At 35.9% G+C, this 21,697-nt stretch overlaps 1 protein-coding gene across 5 annotated transcripts in view; it reads left to right on the forward strand.

Annotated features, from left to right (window-relative positions):
* Window positions 1–10,285, forward strand: part of LOC18432717 (uncharacterized) — a 52,410-nt gene extending 42,125 nt beyond the window's left edge. For 2 of the 5 annotated variants that reach the window (XM_088866473.1, XM_088866475.1), the window contains exon 2: window positions 8,719–10,285. In XM_088866473.1, coding sequence (XP_088722599.1) covers window positions 8,736–9,776 — 1,041 coding nt within the window. In that variant the 5' untranslated portion in view covers window positions 8,719–8,735 and the 3' untranslated portion in view covers window positions 9,777–10,285. Of the gene's footprint in view, window positions 1–6,914; window positions 7,035–8,718 lie in introns of all 5 variants that reach the window. The other 3 variants (XM_088866471.1, XM_088866472.1, XM_088866474.1) reach the window with 3 other exon arrangements.
* Window positions 10,286–21,697: the final 11,412 nt, after the last annotated feature.

A 21,697-nucleotide genomic window follows, 5' to 3' on the forward strand; every position in this document is an offset into this window, starting at 1 on the left:
CTGAATGGAGGTGCCTGTGAAGCTGGGTATCCCATTTAATTTCAAGCATAGCCTTGCGCATATTTTCATCATCCTTTAAAACATCTTTTATTTCAGTTCTTGCCCTAGTCATTGCCTCATGTATGTAGCCCATGGCGGGCTTCGCATCACCATCAACTAGTCGAAGCACTCTCACTAAAAGGTGAGCCACCACCAATGCAATAATTATTTGACTCCAAAAAGATGTATTCAAAATAATTTTTTCAGCCTTTCTCCCATCCTTATGCTTTGACCATTTGCTTTGACTCCATTGCTCTGAAGCAAACATGGTCACTCCATTGCTCTGAAGCAAACATGGTCCTCAAGGTACTTTTTTGCTTGGCTAGACTTTGAAGAGTGAGAAATGACGTGACAAATCTAGTGATACCTGGTCTCACTAATTCTCTCTTCTTTGTAAAAGACCTCATCACGCTTAGGACTATGGTGTGATTGTAAATAAATCCAACAACAAATATAGCTCTTGAAATCACCCCACTAAATAAAGATGTTGTACCCATTTCCTTAAACATAAGATTAACACAGTGAGCTGCATAAGGTATCCAAAACATATGCTTCCTTTTCAAAGAATGCCCAGCTGCAGCATAGTTGGCACCATTGTCAGTGATAATTTGTACCACATTTTGCTCCTCAACAAAATCGACAATCTCATCCATCAAGCCAGATAAGTATATACCATCATGTGACTTGTCTGATGCATCAATAGACTTAACAAAAAAAGTACCTGTTGGGCAGTTAACCAAAAAATTAATGAATGCCCTTGATTTCCCATCGGACCAACCATTACAAATAATAGTGGCCTTATATTTCTCCCACCCTTCTTTCTGAGAAATCAAAATTTTATTCACATCAAATACAACATCCTTCAACAAGGGCTCCTTAACCTCATGTAGTGAAGGAGGAATAAGTCCTGGGCCATACTACCCAATTGCCTAGACCATACATGCAAAACTATCCAGAGTTATAGTATTAAAAGGAATGCCAGCCATGTAAATCCACTTTGCAATCTACTTGCATACCGACCTCCTTTGTTCTTTCTTATATTTATTGTCAATTGTGGTTTGTTTTGTTTTTTTCTTTCTCTTCTGAACCACAATTTCGGGGCTAGGGGTGAAAAAAGAATCCATTGGCCCCTTAGAGAGAGGTGTTCTTCTCTCAGCACTACCACCATGATTTATAACCCTCTCTCTCGAGGTTGGAGTATGAGTACCCCTTTGCCTCATAGCAACTTCAGACATATAATCATCATCATCATCAACATCATCAAATAATTGCACATCATCAAGTAATTCCTTTCTTTTCCCTTTGTTTTTTTCTCTTTATCTTTTTTCAATCTATCCAAATATTCTCTTATCTCCTTTTTTATATCATCTGTAGCTTGTGGGCATGCTCTTACATTCCCAGAAATTCTTGCTAAATGCTCTTTTTGTCAAAAAATACCACCCATATAAGTATTTCCACAGAGCAAGCATACTACACAATTTCTATCTTTCAGATTTTTTAGTTAGCATATTTCCAAGCCGGATCCTTGTTACTAGAAGATTAGGAAGAAGACATTGTCCCAATAATAAGTATAAAAGTATTAATGTACAAAAAGGAATAAAAACTTACCGACTCTGTGAAGTAGTGCTTGATTTCTTCACGGCCTCTAAAATCCCCAATTTCTTATCACAAATTCACCTTAACATCCCCAAATCAACAATAAAAGGCATCAAATGAACATCCAAGTATCAAACAACCGCCAAATCGAAGATTTGGATGAAAAAACTTTTTTTGCCAAATTTTTTTTTTCCTTCGATTTGATGCAAAAAATGCCACAAAAGTGGCTGGAAATCTTCGATTAGGGGGTATAGTAACCCCCCCAAACAGTTTCCCTAAACATTGGAACAAAAAAAAGACCATTTTGCCCCTCCTCGGGGGGCAAATTCGAAAAAAAATTTCGTGGAAACAGATGCGGGCAAGATGCAACCATGATGCGGGATGCGGCCATGATGTGGCCTGATGCGGCGCATATGCGCCTGAATGGGATGCGGATGCAAGCGCATCCTGTATGATGCGGCCGCATTTTAAAACATTGGTCTAGCATGATTTCTCTATACTTCCATACCTTCCTAACGATTACAACATATTTTAGTCTTTAGGATATGTTGGATGCCAAAAAATATGCACTTGGTTGTGTCTGTATCTAGGCCTTACCTATGTATGGGCATGGATGCATGCATATTATGCTACCTGAAGCATTGTTGCATGAGACTTTTTGGGGACTTTGGACTTCTTCTTGATGTGAGTTACCATGGATTGGAGACTGTCTTTGACCGAAAATAGTTGAAGACTCCTTCACGAAGTGTTGAACTTTGTGCTTTGCCTCTGGATAATACTCAAGGCCTTTGATGCTCCACATCAGACTCGTGTAACTGGATGAAAATTGCTGACTTGCTCCATCTGGGTGGACCACATTTCACTAAGAAATGTGTCGATTTCTCTTGTGGTTTACTGTTTATCAGAGAAGTTACAATGTTGTGGAGAAGTTTCAAATAATTTGAAAATTGTCCATCTCTACTAGAATCGGTTTGTGACCTATATGGTTTAATACAAGAGAAGGTCCTCCTTAGGAGAAATGGTGTCATTTCTCTTGGAGCTGTCGATGTGCCTCCCTAGAAATCTATTTTATAATGTAGAGCTCTATGCACATGTTATTCATAGACTTTATGAATAGTATAATAAGTTTTGAGTTGTATAAAAATTAAAGGGAAATTAGGGAGCACATGATTGCCATACTCGCTGATCAGAATCTGATATCCAAAGAGTGTCGTGGTTGATTTGACTGGTGAAAGAACGTTATTGTCCAACCAATGTTGGATGATGGAAAGACCTGTGGTGGTAGCTGATACATTTCTATAATTTATTTTACTGACCAAATGCCACTGGCTCTCTTCTGGTCCAATAATTAACTTTATTACCATGAACTATATACGGTCTGTTTCGTTGTTCAAATGGTGCTGTTGAGCTCTCTTCTGATCCAATAATTTAGTTTAGTTCAGTGAAGTAAACTTATGCCATTTAAAACTTAAATTAATCCATAGTGAAAAAAAAGAAACTTACACTAATCCGTCAAGCGAAAGGATAGTAACTTGCTTGGTTGTCCATTTGTATTGTGGTTCTTCATTGTAATCCCATGTTTGACCCACGTATATCTGTGGTGTTTCTATCTTTGATCGGATCATTAATGATGATGATCATGTCTTGGTTGAGTTGGGAACTAGCCTTTTAATGCAGTAATCGAACCCTATGTCTTGCCATAGACGGAGCTGATCTGGATTGAGCTAACTTTACTGCAGCTGATGGTGGAACTTGATATACCATCTTTTATCTACTTAGTTTTGGTTTAACCCGGGGGCATCATAAACACCTTTTGTAAACTTCTCATATCCCATACTCCAACCAATATAGTTGCTTAAATGCAAGTTGTTCTGGCTTCCCATACCCATACTTCAAACACATGGTTGCTGTTATCTACAAAAGTAAAAGTAGGTTGCTCCTGAAGGATGGATATTTTTAGTAATTCAGTATACTATCCTAAAACAAGGATTGCAAAAAGTATATTGCTGCACTTCATCTGCAGACCATTTGGCCTAGCCCTTGTATTATTTTATGTTGGATACATACACTTCCTTTATTCTTTTCTCTTCTTTTTCTTTTTTTTTGAAATGTATGGTACACACACTTGTAGTGCTAGAAAGGAAGTCACAAACTGAGGGCCTGCCATACTCAATTTTATCATTGTAATTTCTTTATTCAGTGCGTAACAGTTATTAATAAAAATGGTTTAGTTATCTTTTTTTTTCAAAGACCTCTTTTTTTTTGTCGAAGACCTCTTTCTTAAATTCATTTTACCTCTCTTCAACACTGGAAATGAAGTGTGCTGTGAATAGTGTCCAAAGGAAATTGGGGTGGGGGATTTCCTTATCAAAAGTTTGAGATTGCCACCTAGTTTTATACATCGTGCTTATATAATTATCTGCACCATGTTCAACTTGCCAACCTTCTATACCATCATATCCAATAATTCAAAGAGTAATCATTAGGTTTTGGTCTCTAGAGTTTCGTTGTTATTCAAATAGGTTTGCTGGTATTTTAGAGTACTGCAATTTAATTAGTCACATTTTCATTTTTACTTGCTTGTGGTGCTAATGCTTTGATCTTTAGCTGTCACATGCTGAATCAAGATATCAGCTATCACATGCTGACATAATTGATCCCTTCCTTATTGGGTGCCCAAATTTGATTGCAGATGATATATCTGCTTGATTTTTTGTTGTATTTTAGGAAGTAATCATAAATGAGCGAACGTTTTGTCAAAGTTCAGATATATGTTTAAAGCTTCTTTATTCTGGCAGTCAGAATGCTGTTGCTCCTTATATGACCTCTGTGTGTGTGTGCATGTGCTTACACGTGCATGCTTGAGCACATGCAGGCATGCATCCATGTCTGCATGTTCGTAGTTCTTTGTATAGTTGGAGATGGAGATTAATGTCATTGGAAATTACATGAGGTTAATGCTTTGGATGGCTTTGATGTTACTTATACAGCTTTACATGAGTCTTGAGTTGCCAAAATATATTGGGGATTCACCTTACTCTTGCCGAGGCCTGTGCAACTAGTCTGCACAGAACTTGACTTCTTAGCTCTTTTGACTGGATTCCATTTGAATTGGCAAGTTGCATTTTCTTTCCAACTGTTATGACCTATGTAACCCAAATGCCGAGACAGTTCTCGGCTCGCTAAATGTGAAGGAGTGGAGACCCAAAATCAAGATACGTCTCTGAGAAACCCGTACATGATAAAGAAAATTTATGGAAATTGTAAAAGTTATGAAACATATGAATATATGAAATTGAAAATATAGTATTAGTAAGTTAAAAAAATTAGGTTTTCTTAGCTGTTTGGAGATTTTTCAAAGAATTTTAAGTCCAGACAAAATTATTAGTCTTTGTTTTTAATTTATTGTTTGAGTTATTTATTGCCATCGTTGTCTCCAAATTAGATGCTTATCAAATACTTATGCTCTTAGAACTTATATATATATATATATATATATATATATATATATATATATAGAGAGAGAGAGAGAGAGAGAGAGAGAGAGAGAGAGAGAGAGAGAGTTATGTTACAGTGCTTACACTATAGAGTATTTTATAATTGTACACCATAAATTTTGGACACTTATATATTTTTGTTTTGTAAGATAATATTTTTTTAATAAGGGTATATTTAGCCATTAGGAAGGGTGTGACATCACCCATATGGAGCACGAAATGTCACTAGTATGCTCCATGTAGTGATGTCACACCCCTCCTACTGACAAAAAATACCCTTACTAAAAAGTACTCCATGTACAAAACAAGGGCATAAAATTGTCCAAAATATGTTCAGTAAAATTATAAAATTCTCTCAACTGTGATCACCCTAACATAACCCATATATATATATATATATATATATATATATATATATATATATATATATATATATATATATATATATATATATTGACAGTTCAGTGGTAGGAATTAAACTCAAGATGTAGTGCTGCTAAATGTCAATTGCTAGCCAGTCAAGCCTGAGCCCAATTACATATGTTAAAACATATATAATTCCATTTTCTTTAATTATTGGTTGATTTTTTTTTTTTGTCCCTACATAGCTATGTTACGTAGACATGGATATGTGCATCATATTTGACACGTGTCCAAGGTGTCAGATTCGGCAGCCAAATTTTGAGACACTACATGACATCTGCACTAAAAGACGCATGCATGAAAATATATGAGAAAATATAAAATATAAGAATTATTATATAAAACTTGCTCTTTCTAAAAAATGGTTGAAAACTACTTAAATAAAGCATTAAAACTATTCAAAGTGCACTAAGTGGAAGTCTGGAGTAAAACACTATTTACATACATTTTAATGAACATGAGACAAGGAAAGATCACTTTTTGTTAAAAAATACATTTATTGAACTCGATATTTTAAATATAGGGCTAGCTTGTCTTGGAAGCTTAACCAGTAATTGCAGCTTTGTGCTCCTCTTAGAACGATGGGATCAGCTGGTCCCTAGAATAACATCTTCATGATGTAAATTATAATATGGACCCAGGTATGGTCACCATATAAGTCCGACTTTTCTAGCACATGATGCGATGAACTGGAACATAAATTATTGGAAATTACCCACATACAGTATCATTTTCTGCATGTCTCAAGGTGTATCAACACAGTTGTCAGTGTCAACATTTAAAATTCTTTCCATTTTGGAGTGCTTGTGTAACGTAGCAACATTCTTAACTGCCTACCAATTATAGCTTAAAAATGGAAAAAGGAACATATATTTGATGTGAAATTTCTGTTTTGACTTTTATTAAGCATTTATACATGTATACTCAAGTTTAATCTATTATCTATTATAAATAGGAATGCTAGAGTTATCTTGTAGAAAAGAATGCATATATATAACTTGTAGAAAAATAATGTTTATATGTATCAGTAAAAGAATGTCATGTGCATCTATAATCGTCAAATATATAGTTTGGGAAGAAAGTGAATAAAATATTATTGAAGGTCGGATCACATAGTTTTGTTCTTGAATTTCTCTGTTTTATTTCTATATTGCAAAAGACTTTTCGTTTAACTTGGACTAATAATGAAATATGCATTAAATGGGGCATCTTGGCTCTTTTTTTATCATGCCCCAATCTCTCTCTCTCTCTCTCTCTATATATATATATATATATATATATATATATATATATATATATTGAATTTGTTCATTCCCTAATCCATCTAAAATACTTATCCATCTTTTTCGATAATAATAGGTTCAACCTACCTTGTAGATGATTGCATTTGACCCCTACCCATGCCTCTGCTGCCTATGCTCCAACCATGATAACGACTGGGCGGTAGCGATTGGATTATGCTATTGGTGCTTCTTCTGGGTAAACAGGCCCACCTTTTATCTTCAACCCGGATGAACCACTTATCGCTGTGGCCCTGCCTCGTACCTATGCTGTTGGTCCAACTGAACCTCAGACTTTGATATGTAGTGCAGGAGGATAAACCTATATAGCCATTTACGGATTTACCCTAAACCTTTTTACTCTTTCCTCACTATAAATAAAGGCCTTTGTTGCTCAGAGACTCCAAAATGGACAATATTTCATGTGTCGACGCTGATATCCATATTAACACACGTGCTAACATGCACAGTCTGTACATTTCTGTAACTTCCATTAAATTTGTCCTATTATTGTGACCATGCTGGCTCACAATAGTGAAATGAGAAATTTACCAGAACACACCTAAAGTATCTAGTATTGAACATTTCATACATTTATCAAAACACACCTAAATACCTGCTATTTTCTTACTTATGATTGTGTCATGTGATGGACTTTTAGAATTTGAATCAAAAGAAATGTGTGAGACATTACATATATTTTCTCTTTGGTGTTTTTTGATAAATTTCCCTGATGAAAATTAGCAATAATTTATTGTTAGGGACAGGCTGGGTTTGTCATTCAAGAAGCAGGGAAAAGCTGCATTTATTGTTTATGATTCCAAGTAAAGCTAACCCTACGTTTCATAAATCTGGTTTTATAAATGTAATCTTTAACTTGGAGTGATCTGTCACTGGGCTGTCTCTTAAATACATTAAAATAGTGTTTTTTTTTTTTCCTTTGATTTGTACTTTAGAAACACTTTCGGTTCATTATTTTGAGTAGTTTTCATGAATTTTATGAAAAAATTATGTTTTGATACTATTTCTTGGGGAGATTTACCTATAGAACCCAACATAGTTTTTGGAACTAAAAAATGGTCGATTATTTTTTAGGGCATTTTTATGGTGTGGTTTAAACTTATCAAGTTTTTTATTTCCATTTTACTCATAATTTGAATATCTAATTTTTGAACTGCGCAAAAGACAATAAGAATACTGAGTGTTTGGGCAGTTCAAATATTGGACTTTTGAATTGGAACATTTGGTACTTTCTATATATGTTTAGGGCAGTCTGATCATCCAACTTTCAAACTATTTGAACATTTCTGTTGTGTTTTTGGTTGTTTGAAGTTAGTTTTTCAAACCACCCAAATCTTTAGTATCTTTGTCTTTTGGGTGGTTCAAAAATCTTGTCTTTTAGGTTGTTCAAAAGTTAGACTTTCAAGTCAAGGTAAAATTGAAATAAAAAATTTGAAAATTTTGGACCTATGTAAATTGTCCCAAACTATATACTTTTTTTTATTTCCGCGATATTATTTTAAGTCCATATGTAAATTTCCCACATTCTTAATGTTTTTACTTTTATTGTATATTTATTATACATTATATATGTTACTTAATAGTGCAAAATTTTGTTCACTATTTTATGTTGCACTATGCATGTGTATACTTTGTATTGATGTTTCTTACAATTTCTCAAATTTTGGCTGCTGAATCTTACACCTTGGATGTGTCCAATGCCACATGCGCATCCATGTCTAGGTAACATAGAATGAAAAAAAGAATTGGAAAACTGATAATCATAGTTGAACTTTGTTTTGAGACTTTCTTGGCTATGAAATTTTTTGCAATCTAGTTTCTTTTCCTGATGTGAAATGTCTCCAACTTCTCCCTCCTTTCAGCAGCCAATTTGCTTGAAATGGCAAGAACAAGACTTCATCGAATGACCCGAAGGACTAGATCCTCACCCTACACTGTAATGACACGGAGCCAAAATAAGGGGCAACAAACCCTAAAAGAGCCTACCTCAAAGAAAGATTGGGAAGATGCAACATGCTCCGTGTGCATGGAGTACCCCCACAATGCAGTCCTCCTTTTATGCTCCTCCCATGACAAGGGTTGCCGCCCTTACATGTGTGGCACTGGCTACAAATTCTCTAACTGCCTCAACCAATTCAAGAAGGCTTATGCCACCACCTCGAAAACCCCAAGATGCTATCCCCCTACTGAAACTAATGTTGGAGATTGCTCAAGCGAGCTTACTTGTCCTCTTTGTCGAGGTCAGGTGAAGGGGTGGACAGTGGTGGATGGTGCACGAGAGTTCTTGAACACAAAGAGAAGGGGGTGTGTGCAAGGCTCGTGTATGTATTCAGGGACATATGAGGAGCTTAGGCGGCATATGAGGACGAAGCACAAAGGGGCGGGTAGGCAAGAGGTGGACCCTGCAAGGCGGAGGGATTGGGCCCGCATGGAGCAAGAGAGAGAGAGGGATGATGTGATGAGCACGATTAGGTCTACAATGCCTGGTGCTATTGTGCTTGGTGACTATGTTATAGAACATGGTGGGGGTAGTGGGGCCCACGCGTATGACAGAGATTGGTTGGACTTTTTGCTTTTGGAGACGGCGAGGATGAGGCGGCTCGGGAGATTTTATCATGGGGTCGGGGGTTTGGGGGGACCCAATTTGATGCAGAGGCTGAGGTCTGAGGACCTATTGGATGACGATGATACCCATGACATCTATGATATTCATGATGATGATGACGACGACGACAATGATGATGATGATGATGGTGATGGTGACAACGCGGTTGGTGGGGATGATGAGGGTGATGGTAACAGTGATGGTGGGGGTGGGTATGAAGGTGGTCCTCGGTTTTCACCTATCAATGACAGAGAAAGGCGCAGGAGTATGGTGGCGGGGAGGAGCCGCAGGAGATCATTGGCGGACCTAACCTGAGTATGGGAGTATGTTTGTATGTCGTGTTTACATGTAGCGAGTCTGGTAATTGCAACATTTCTTCTTCTTGTTGATAGCTAGGTTGGGTTCAAACACAAAAGCTCAAGGTGGCAACATCATGTACCTCCTAGTTGAGCTATGAGCTTGAATACCCTTCCTCAACTGTTGGATTCAAACCTACAACCTCAGGTCGCAACATTATGCACCTCTCTCAGTAGCATTATCCATTTCGAGATCCAAGAAGCAGGATCTATTTGGATTTAGAAAATTCGGGCTGTCTGGGATCTGATCGGGGGAAACCTAATCAACCCTTTAATTGACCCCAAACTGCATTTGGTAGTATGCGTTTGGGGCCTAGTCATTGTATGCTATACAGTGGGTATTTTGTTATATTGGAAGGAAAATGCAGATTTTTTCAATGCGAGTATAGTGTATGAACCTGGCCTTCTCAAATAGGTAGAATGAATGGGCTTTCATAATTTTTAATCTATACATTTCACTTGTGGAAATGATCATTTTGCTATATAATGTGCATGTTCGCTTATGGGTTTCCTTTAATTAAAATAAATGGGTGGTGTTACGATTGATATTTATTTCCTTTCTCAACAATTAATAGTTTAAACGTTTTAAATTATTTCAACTCATAGTCCTTTGTATTTTGATGAGTGTTTTGAAATTAAATAAAAAGATATCGGTGAAATTTTAATGGAAAAAGTTTATATAAGGGTACAACCTAAAAATGTAGAATTAAAGATGCACCTACAAAGTCCATCGGAAAAGATTGTTTTAAAGTTGAAAACCTTTTTAATTGATCATCTCGATATCGAAATGTATGAATGTGGCAAAAAAAAAAATTTGAGTCTCAGAAATAGTGCATCTTGCAATATATTATCTAGACTGTTTATTTTCAAGATTTTCATATGTTTATACATCTATTTAATTTTAACTCTTTTTTAATTTTAAAATTTTATAATTAGATATGAAAATAAAGATAATCTTAAGAATTTTTTACACCAAAATTACATGTTATGATAAAATTTGGACGTGATGTCTTAATCGGATTGTTTAAGGCCTTATAGAAACATCCCACCATGTTAAATTGTTTAACTCATATATATTCTAATAAATTTCTTATTTCAAAAATCTTTTGCTCAAGAAAAAGGCTTCTGGACCTCAACATGATGTCCCACCCACTATTCACATGATTAACATATCAAGGAAAATAAAATAAAATAGAGCAACTTTGGTAAATACTATCACCTATGGTTCATTAAATATTCAGCTACACAAAAATTGCTTAATGTAAAGCATAAGCTGATTGGGTGGAAGGAAGAAAATAAGTATAAGTTAAGTGCCAAAATTGTTAGGGTGGTGGAGGAAATTCAGAAAATTGATAAGACTATGCAGAATGAAGGCTTGTTTTTTGAGCAAAGTTTTTTTTATCAAGGATCCAAAAAGTTAAACTCCTCGAATGAATTCCGTAGCACCGAAGAAATTTATTGGAGGCAGAGGTCCCGTGTCAAGTGGCTTAAGGAAGGGGATCTGAACACTAAGTTTTTTTGATTCTATGGCTAGTGCTCGTAGGAGGCAGAACGACATTTTTGAGTTGTCCATTCATAGAACCGGATGATAAAGAGGGGCATGATCGGGCTGTCATTGAACACTTTCGTAACGCTTTTACCTCGGAAGTTCGCTTTGCTCCCAAGATGGACCGTATTCCATTTAAAAATCTCCTGGTGGATTTGGCTGGTATATTGGAAGAGGATGTAACTATGGAAGAACTGAAGGCTACAATTTTCTCTTTGGCAGGTGATAAAGCACCAGGGCCAGAGGGTTTCCCTTTGTGTTTCTTTTATAAGTTTTGGTCTATGCTATTTGGGGAACTTCAAGGGATGGTGCATAATTGTTTTTTAAGGGGGAAGTTATTCAAGGGGATTAATTCAACTTTTAATGCCCTTATTCCAAAAAGATATGTTATTGTGGAGCTCTCTAATATTAGGCTAATAGGTCAGCTGGTAAGATTATTGCTAAGGTTTTGGCGATAAGGTTAAAGAATGTTCTACAGTTTGTACTTTCAGGACCAGAAGCAGCCTTGATCCAAAATAGGCTAATAACTGATAGTGTGCTAGTGGCTCAAGAGTGTTTTTATTCAAGAGTCGTTTGTGGAGAATCTGGTGTTGTGGATCATATTGGATATAGGGTTTGGAGTGAAATGGTGGAGCTGGATTTATGGTTGTTTATCCTCCGCGTATTTATCGATGCTGATTGATAGTTGCCCAAAAGGTTTCTTTAAAGCCACTAGATGTATCCGTCAAGGGGATCCTTTATCACCATTTCTTTTCAATATCTATGCTAAGTGCTTTAGTCTTATGTTTACTAATGTGGTGAATAGATGTATCTTTTCGGGTTTTCCTATTAGTTAGGATGGACCTATTATTTCTCATCTTCAATACGCAGATGACACTTTTATCTTTGCGGAGGCAAAGAAGAAGAATATTGGCAGATTTTTAAAGTGTTGTGAAGTGGTTGTGAGTCTTGAAGTCAATATTACAAAAACGTCTTTGGTGGGGGTCAATTGTACTAATGAGATGACTGAGGAGTTGGGACGTACCCTTGGTTGTAAAGTTGATACCTGTCCTATCTACTTGGGGTTGCCAATTTTTTATACAAGATTCCCCATCTCCGTTTGGGATAGAGTGATTCAACGTGCCCAAGTGAAACTGGATTTATGAGAACCTAAGTATATGTCTCTTGGGGGGAGAGTGACTCTGTTGCGATCTTGTTAGGCAAATTTACCTATCTATCAGATGTCTCTTCTAAAAATGTCATTATGTGTGGTTAAAAAAATTGAAAGAATGATACGTAATTTCTTATGGGAGTCTTTTGGGAAGGACAAAAAATATCACTTGCTTAGATGGGACATGGTCTATACCCCTAAAAGTGAGGGGGGGGCTTGGAATTAGAATATTATATTTGATGAATGAGGCCTTATTAACTAAATGGTGATGGCATAGTTTGCTTTTCAAATAGCAGCTTTAGTGTAAGGTTCTTATTGCTAAATATAGTGTAGATGGTTTTGGTATTTGAATTAGAGGGAGTAGAAGAAGTGCAGCGTGATCGGCCTTTTGGAGAAATATCTATTCATGTAAAGCTTATCTTCATAGAGATATCTGGTGGTGCGTGGGAAGTGGATCGCTAGTCTCCTTTTGGCATAAGAAGTGGTTAGGTAACTGCCCTTTGAAATTATCATTCCCTGATTTAGTTGCGAAAGTGTCTAATCCTAATGCCTTGATAAGTGACACTTACCAATTAGTAGGGGAGAAAGTGATTTGGTCCATCCAGTTTCCATATAATAGAGTCCAAGAAGACTTTGTGATGCAATATACTGCACTGATGGCGCAATTGCAGGAAGTAGTGATTCTGTCTAGTGTTGAGGAGAGCATAAACAGGATGGATTGTTTTCGGTGAAGCTATGTACTCTCTTTTGTTCCATGATCGCCTTGGATGGTCATTGCCTCAGATTTCACAAGTGTGGAAATGGCCGATACTTCACAAAATAGAGTGTTTCTTGTGGTTGGTTGGGAAAATAAGATCTTAACGGTTGACAACCTCATCAAGAGGAGTAAGGTTTTAGCCAATGTTTGTTTGATGTGCAAAGAAGATGGTGAATATGTTTCACATCTTTTTATTCATTGTCGATTTGCTTCGAAAATTTGGGATTTCTTTCTTAATGTGCTAGGATTCATGGTGGCTTTATCTTAGGATATTCTGGGTATCATTTCTCAATTGGTCTTCCCATTTTGCCAAAGTTGGATCTTAAGTTGTGGCAAATTATTAGATGGGCTATATGCTGGGAAATTTGGAGAGAGAGCATAACTGACGTACCTTTGAAGGGTTTGCACTTTCCTTTGAGTGTATCCTCCGTCGTGTACTCCATTCCACATGGAGTTGGCTTTCTTTCACTAAAGAAGGTAGGGGTATCATGGAGACGGATGTTCGGTTGAATTTAGTTAATCTGGTTTTCTCCAAATTGGTTAATGCAAGGCCTGTTGGCTAGTGGATTCCTCCTTGTCAATGGTGCTTAAAGTTAAACTTTGATGGTAGTTCACTTGGTAATCCAGGTGAAGCAGGCATAGGAGTGGTGAGAGATTGGGCTAGTACAGTCATTATCGCCTATGCTAGACCTATTGGACATGCTACAGTCAATTTTGCTGAGTTCACTTCCTTGCTAAGAGGACTACTGTTCATTAAGTCCATGAACTTGGAACCTAGGGAACTTCATCATGGTGGAAGGCGACTCCTTAAATGTGATTAGCTGGTGTAAGAAGGAACAGAGAGTTCCTTATACGCTTCGGTCAATCTAGGGTCAAGTGATTGATCTGGCGGAGTTACTTTCGTTATCCTTCCATTACGTGTACAGGGAGGCCAAAGGTGTGACTAATGGTTTAGCCAAAAGAGGCGTCTCATTGGTGTCTATTTCTATTCTGAATGATGTAACTGGTCTAATTTTTAGTAATAAAAATTGACAACTTCGATAAAAAAAAAGAAAAAAAAGCAATCAAAGAGGCTTTGGGAAAACGTAGTCAAAGATATTCACTGGCTGGTCGTCATAAAGGGGCATCAAATTATCTAGTTATCTTTTGAAGTTAAATCAAAAGATATCAATAAAATGTTAAATAGTTGAACTCTTTATATATAAATTCTAATACATTTCACTTATTTAAAAGATCATCCGTTTAACGAAGATGCTTCAGGGCCTCAACATAACGTCCCCACCTACCATTCCCATGATTAACATATCATTAAAAATAAAAAAAAAATGGCTTCGAGGAAATCTAGTCGAGGATAATCAAAGGGTAGTCGTCATAAAAGGGCGTAAAGGGGCATCAATTCTCTAGTTGGGAGCTGACCAAGAAGCCCAAGGCTCACACAAAAAGAAAATAGAAGAAGAAAGAAAAGAAGAAGAAAAAATAATGGAATAAAGAATTGGTTTTTGGCTTAAAACCTATTTTTTGGTTAAGTTTAAACCTTGATTTTGAGCATGTTTTCGGATAGTAGATGAAATCTTTCCATTGTTTGGTTTCACCTCTTTATGTGTGTCTTGCTTTCTCTTTTCAAGTTCATATGAATAATAATTTTAAACTTTTTTTTTTTTTTTTTCTTGGAAGATCTATTTACATGCAATATAATGTTGGTTTTCAAGTTGAAATATTTTCAAATTTTATATTTTCATCAACACTTGATACATGATGAAAATCAAATGAGACCAAGGTTTACGATGGCATCCCATTGGTTTTTTATTCGAATACCCTAAATTTGGCATTTTTTGGTCTATGAAGGGTGACGACCTTAAACCTTCTCTTAACATGTCATGTGCCTAGGTAAAAAGGTTGGGTTGTGTTTGGTAGGCAGCTAATGTAAAATTTTGTCAAAACTTACGATGAATCCTGAACCTGCAGTATCTAGCGGACCAGGATTCGTGTAGCCAACCCCAACTAATTGGAACAAAAAGCTATGATGATGATGATGGTGCTAAATTTGTTATTTTCATTTGTAACTTCAAATTCACATTTAATTAGTGAGCATTTTCGGTCGATACCTAGAAGTACATACTTCTGCTTCGCCTACTTAAGCTATGAATCAAATACGCAAAGTTACTATCAAAACTTAAAAATATAAACATGTTCTAAGAAAGGAAAAATATACAACATGACGGTTTCGTTTTGATAAAAGGTCACGACCCTTTTAGCAATTTAGATTTGAAGTTGGAAGATGAGGTGTTTGCTAACTCAAGAATATTTTTGTCAATATTGGATCTTGGTGGAGTCCACCCCTTGTGCGTGGGAAGTTTTATGAATTTTTGGACTTTTGACTAAATAAATAAGGAGAAATAACTAGGGAAGAATATTTTGGATATCTAAAAAATCCAAAATATCATGAGAATTAGTTGTTGACCCTTTTAGAATGAGGACAACGGAGGGTGGCAGTTGAGAGAGACAGGAATCACGATCTACATCTCACTTGACTCTCTTTCTTTCTCTTTTGTTTAAAATTAAGACATTAATAATATGGGAACCAAGTAAAAAGAAGGTTACATGTAGTATAACCATGCTTCCTTCAGGAAATCGGAGGTTATGCACCACCTGACGAAAGAGAGCCGGATAGATGCCAATGAGCACAGCAAGGGCAATGGAAGTAACTGAATTTTGCTATAGGCTCAGAACTAAAGGGATCAAGGAGTTCGATACATCCGTAGGGAAAAGTACTAAGCCGACTAGGCACAGAACGAAAATACGTAATTATTCCATGAGAGTGAATTGGGCTACAACCGATTATTTCATATCTATCCAATTTCGTGAAGGAGTGGAAATGGCTCTTAGGAATTTCTTACCGGTGGTTATTTGTGCTAGAGATGGATTGATAGGGAACTCCAGCTAGAGCTACTCAAGATATCATAGTTATTTCTTCTAGGGTTAAAGTATTTTTCCCAGAAGAAAGAATTGGTATTATAGTTAAATGTTTCAGCTAGGTGTTAAGAAACCGTGTTTCTGTACATTTGGGCCTTAGGCCCCCATAGAACTCTTATTGATTGATTAATACCGTATAAATATATGGTGAGTAACAATTAAAGATAAATACCAACGGTTATAGATAACTACTAACTAATCTTATCATAATCAAGAGACACTTAAGACCTATATATCCATACATATACATATCTCATTTCGTATTCATAATGATGTATATCCATATGTAGACATATATACTCTAATACTCCCCCTCAAACTCAAGATGCTTTTACACAAAGCAGCTGGAGTTTGAACAATAAGTTGTTTAAATGAACGAGTTGGATCTTGAACAATAAGTTGCTTAAAGGAACCAGTTGGATCTTTAAGTCTTCACGTGCATGGTGTGACCAATAGAAGCAGTAGAAGCAATGGTCTCTTGCTTGAAGAACAAAATAGAATGACAATTGGAAGAACCAACAGAACTCGGTAAGGAAACAAGATAGATTCATCAACTCGCAGTTCAGAACACAGGCCAGAACAAAGACAAAGGTTGTTTTGCAGAGAGTCGAAGAAGGACTCGGTAAATAATCGAAAAAGGGCTCTGCAAATAGTCGAAGGACTCTACAAATAGTTGAAGAAGAACCATAGCCCTTGAGGATGTAAGAAGAGAAGTTAAAATTTTGAGGAGAGAGAGAGAGAACAGTAAAAGTAAAAAACAACATACAAGAAGGAAAAAATGGAAAAGCATATTTTAAGGAGGAGAACAAACCCATAGTGTATAAGAGAAAAACGATAAATGAAAAGAGCGAGAGCCCTGAAGGACTGCTGAACTCAAAAAATGAAGAAACCAAACCTGGCAAGGAAGGGAAAGAAAGGATGAAAGAAGAAAATGAGAATCTTGAGGGATTGCAAACGACAAAGAATGAAAAGAAGAAACCCAAAGTGGAAAAACAAAACAGGGAAAAAAATATGATAGTGATAATTCTGAAGGATCGCAGAATGAAGAGAAGAAACTAAAAGGAAACAAGAAAAAAAACGGATAAAAGAAGAAATCGAGAATGCTGAAGGATTCCAGATTTCAATGAAGAATGATGAAAAGAAATCCAAAATGGAGAAGAAAATGATAAGAAAATAAAATCAGATTTTAGAAGGATCCAAGGAGAAAAAGAAATTAAAAACTAAAGAAAAGAAAACAAATGTGGAAGTAAAGATGAGCGAAGAGAATGAGAACTCTAATGGATTGCCAAAGCAAGAGAAATTGATAGAATGTAAAGCCATTAAATACCCTATTGAGGACCTCTTAGTGCAGCTTGTTGAAGATGATCCAGTTTTTATTGATCGACCCACTCCAACAAGGGATTTTGTGGTGCTTATGCATTGTGTACGGGACTTTCTAATGGTTTGGGACTTCTGTTCATCCTTTAGCAGAAGTATGCATTAGTGACCTTTCACTCTTGAAGACTTTGAAAATAACATCATGCATCAGGAAAGAAATCTCAGCATTATCGTAGAAGCGCACTCTTAAATTCTTCATTTACTTATTGAAGAGAGAGGAGAGTACTATTCTTTGGTATAGAAAAGAAGGCGGAAAGCAAAGATGACATCTATGAACTGGAGTGAATACTTATATGACTTTTTAGAGATGGAAAATGGACCAAAGTTTACTTTAATACCATGTTAAGAAACTGTGTTTCTGTATATTTGGGCCTTAGACCCTCATAGAACTCTTATTGATTGATTAACAAAGAATATACAAGACCCGTATAAATATACGATGAGTAACAATTAAAAATAAATACCAACGATTATAGAAAACTACTAACTAATCTTATCATAATCAAGAGACACCTAAGAGATATATATTCATACATATACATATCTCATTACGTATTCATAAGGATGTATATCCATATAGATATACATACTCTAATACTAGGGCCTCAATTTAAAAAGAATTAACATAGGTTGAGAGTGACTTATGAGGAAGGGTTTCAGATCTTGTGTAGAATGATACCAGGGTAAAAACCATGAAGGGAGAATCGGTTGCCCTTACACCTCTCTAACATGTTATCCACTTAAAATATTATGAGAAATATGAATCAAAAGAGAAAGAGGTACCTGCCTGAATGGAATTGAAGACTCCTACTTTTCTTTCTCTCCTGGTTGGATGGAGGAAGACCCCTCTTTGGTGGCATGGGAGTCAAGGAGAAGAAAACCTTGCTGAAAATTGAAAAGAGACTACAAAGTGTTTCTGGAAAATCATAAAGTGAGTAGAAGAGAGACTAAGAGAAAAGAAAGAAGTTGAAAAGGTTTAAAATGAATAAAATCCATCTAAAAAAGCCCCCTTATTTATACATATCTCAAGAAATCCCAATTGGGGTAGGAATGAGACTCAAAAGGGGTCAGAATTGCGTCCAAACTGATATCCAACATGTGCCTGACATGCGGCATGTCAGGCACAGGCCAAACCGGGCCCAAAGCCCATGCACGACTCACCACGTGTCGCACAAAGCATGTACCCACCAAAAGGAAAAAAAAGAGAAAAATGAAGAAAAAAAAAGAACAGAAGAAGAAGGGGCATGGGCCAATGGCCCAAACAAATGAAACCCCGAAAGAAAGAAAAAACATTCTTCAAAATCAGTATCAAATGATGTACGGGATAGTCAAGGGCAACTCCTCGACCATGCCCAGCACATTCCATAACAAAAAAAAGCTCGATGGTGGCAAGAGCCTAAATTGCTCTACAAATCTCATCAAAACCTTCGAAAACACAAAATTCAGAGCTCCATAGTGGCATGAGTTGAAACTGCTCAGCCAACAAGATCAAAATTCAGTCAAGACATCCAACCTGTGTGATATAAAACATGCAAGAGACCAACCTCAATCAAACACCGCGACATAAAAGACTTGAGACAGGAAGACGTCTAACCCATATGACGTAAAAAAGAAGACTGGGCACTCAATTATTTTAGTTCAACGTCAAACTCGTGCGACGTAAAAAAGGTAAGACAGGTATAAAGATTTTTCCACCGCTACATGACATAAACTTGCTTAGAGGGCTCCATGGTTGTATGAGCTTAAAGGCAAACAAAATCAAATTTGTTTTTGAAATTTCTCCTCATTTTCCAATTTCCCCTATATGTCAATGAATTTTTTGAAATTTTAATTTTTTTGGTTAAAATTGTAGCCCAAAACCATTTTTTGTTTTAAAAACTTTATCTCTATTTTTAAAATTTTCTAAAATGCTGTAACAGCAAAGCAGTTTCAAGAGGGGTCTGCCGCCACCACATTCTGAATGCTATGATGCAAACCATTAGCAAATCCAAAGGTTCTGAAAACTTCAGCCGAAACATCTAGATCCTAAGAATTTAAAAGTAAAAAGGTCAATAAAAGTTCAATTAGTTAGAATTTTATCATCATTTATTCTTAATCAAATTTCCTAATCAATTGAAAACCACAACCAAAGATAAAAGTCTGAAGCCGAACATGACAACATTGACATCTCAGACAACATTGGAGTAACCTTAGCAAGTCACTGGCTCAAAGATAGCACATGTTATTTCTAATTGTTACTTTGGATCTTGATTGTTGGGGACCTCTCAACATCATTGCCTCAAAGATAGCGCAGTGCCAGTTCAATATTTTACAAATAAAAAATATCCAAATATCCATTGGTGTACCGCCTTCCCATAGCATACTAGTCATTTAAAAGGATGACCCTACAATTTTCGTTCATGTGTTGTCACACTCCAAGAATTTACAGTATAGTTATTCTTAAGATGTGACAGACAAAACATATATACATCTATTGATAGGACAAATTTACAGTGGCGGGGTCTTACAAAATAAATAAAGAAAGCTAGCACAACAATAGTATCTTCCAAGGTTGATCTTGACTAGCACTCAAAATGAATCCGTAATTATCCTGAAAAAATGTTTACCATAGTTTAATGAGTTTGGCTACTCAGTAAGTGATCATCATAATCCTAAATATAATCATGATTGAAAGATATCAATGTTTTCCAAAATGAGATCTATTAACAGAAATGCATCAACAGTTTCACTTTCAATAAATGCATAATTAAATATAATCCGAGTAATTGAAATGCTTAGAACACTTTTAACGGCAGTACATAATTCAAAGGATTTCACAAAATACCCTACTGGCGTCCCAAGTAGGTCACCTATATACCCCATCAGCGTCCTGATGGATCCACTTAATCCCTATCGGCGTCCCAGATAGGTCCACTTAATCCCTGCAGGTCCACTTATACCTCACCGGCGTACCGGATGAGTACACTTAATCCCTATCGGCGTCCCAGATAGGTCCACTTATACCTCACCGGAGAACCGGATGAGTCCACTTGCATACTTAAATTATTTCTAAATCTCTTTAAACATTCGAAAGCAGCAATATCATGTACTCAACATATCACTGAAATCATTAATATGAATTTCACTTAAACCATTAATAACAGTCACTCGCTATAACATTTCAAAAATAACCAATCAAATATTTTGGGCTCAAATTTAGAAAGGTAGCAGTTTGTAAAGGCATTCTAGCATAATTGCCAATTTAATATGTATAGAAAAATTCTTATAAAAATTCAAGAATACGGAATTATCACAATTTATGGGATATCAATCGACAAATAAACATTTCACAACAATACTATAATCAATTGCAAAAATGTCAATAATAAGGCAGTCATTTGCACATGAATTTTACAATGTCTAAATATTCAAAACAGTAGAAAGAAATATCACAATTTTACTAAAAGCAGAAATATCACATTTATTTCTAATGATTTGATAGTATCTAAAATTTTGTAACAATAGCCAAGAAAAATAAATAAATTTATTTTTCTAAGAATTTACAGCATTTAAAATTTCTAACATAGATAAAATATCACAATTTTTATTAAAAAGATTATTTTTTAAGATAATGAGGTCTTGTGCGCATAAAATTTATCGCACCTAAAATTCATGATAATAAGCAGAAATAATTATTTCATTTTATTTTTTAAAAGAATGGATTATTTTTCGAGACAATGACGTCACTTACACATAAAACTAATAAAATAAAGATCCTGGACGGAAATATCACTATTTATTAAAAACAGACTATTTTTCAAGAAGACGATGTCACTTACACACAAAACTTATAAAATAAAGATCCTGGACGGAAATATCACTATTTATTAAAAACAGACTGTTTTTCAGGAAGACGATGTCATTTACTCACAAATATTTGAGAGGGAGCTTCCGATAAAAATTCGGTTCGAGAGAGGAGTTCACTGTGTTTCGACCAGAGAGAGAGAGATCTCAACATTTTTTAAGGGTGGAAGTGCTCACCTCCCCTATTTAAATTCTTATAACGTATTATTATATTATTTTATTACGCTCTACTTC

This window comes from Amborella trichopoda, chromosome 5 (genome assembly GCF_054954075.1).
Source record: "Amborella trichopoda isolate Santa Cruz 75 chromosome 5, AtrichopodaSantaCruz75HAP2 v2.0, whole genome shotgun sequence".
NCBI lineage: Eukaryota > Viridiplantae > Streptophyta > Magnoliopsida > Amborellales > Amborellaceae > Amborella > Amborella trichopoda.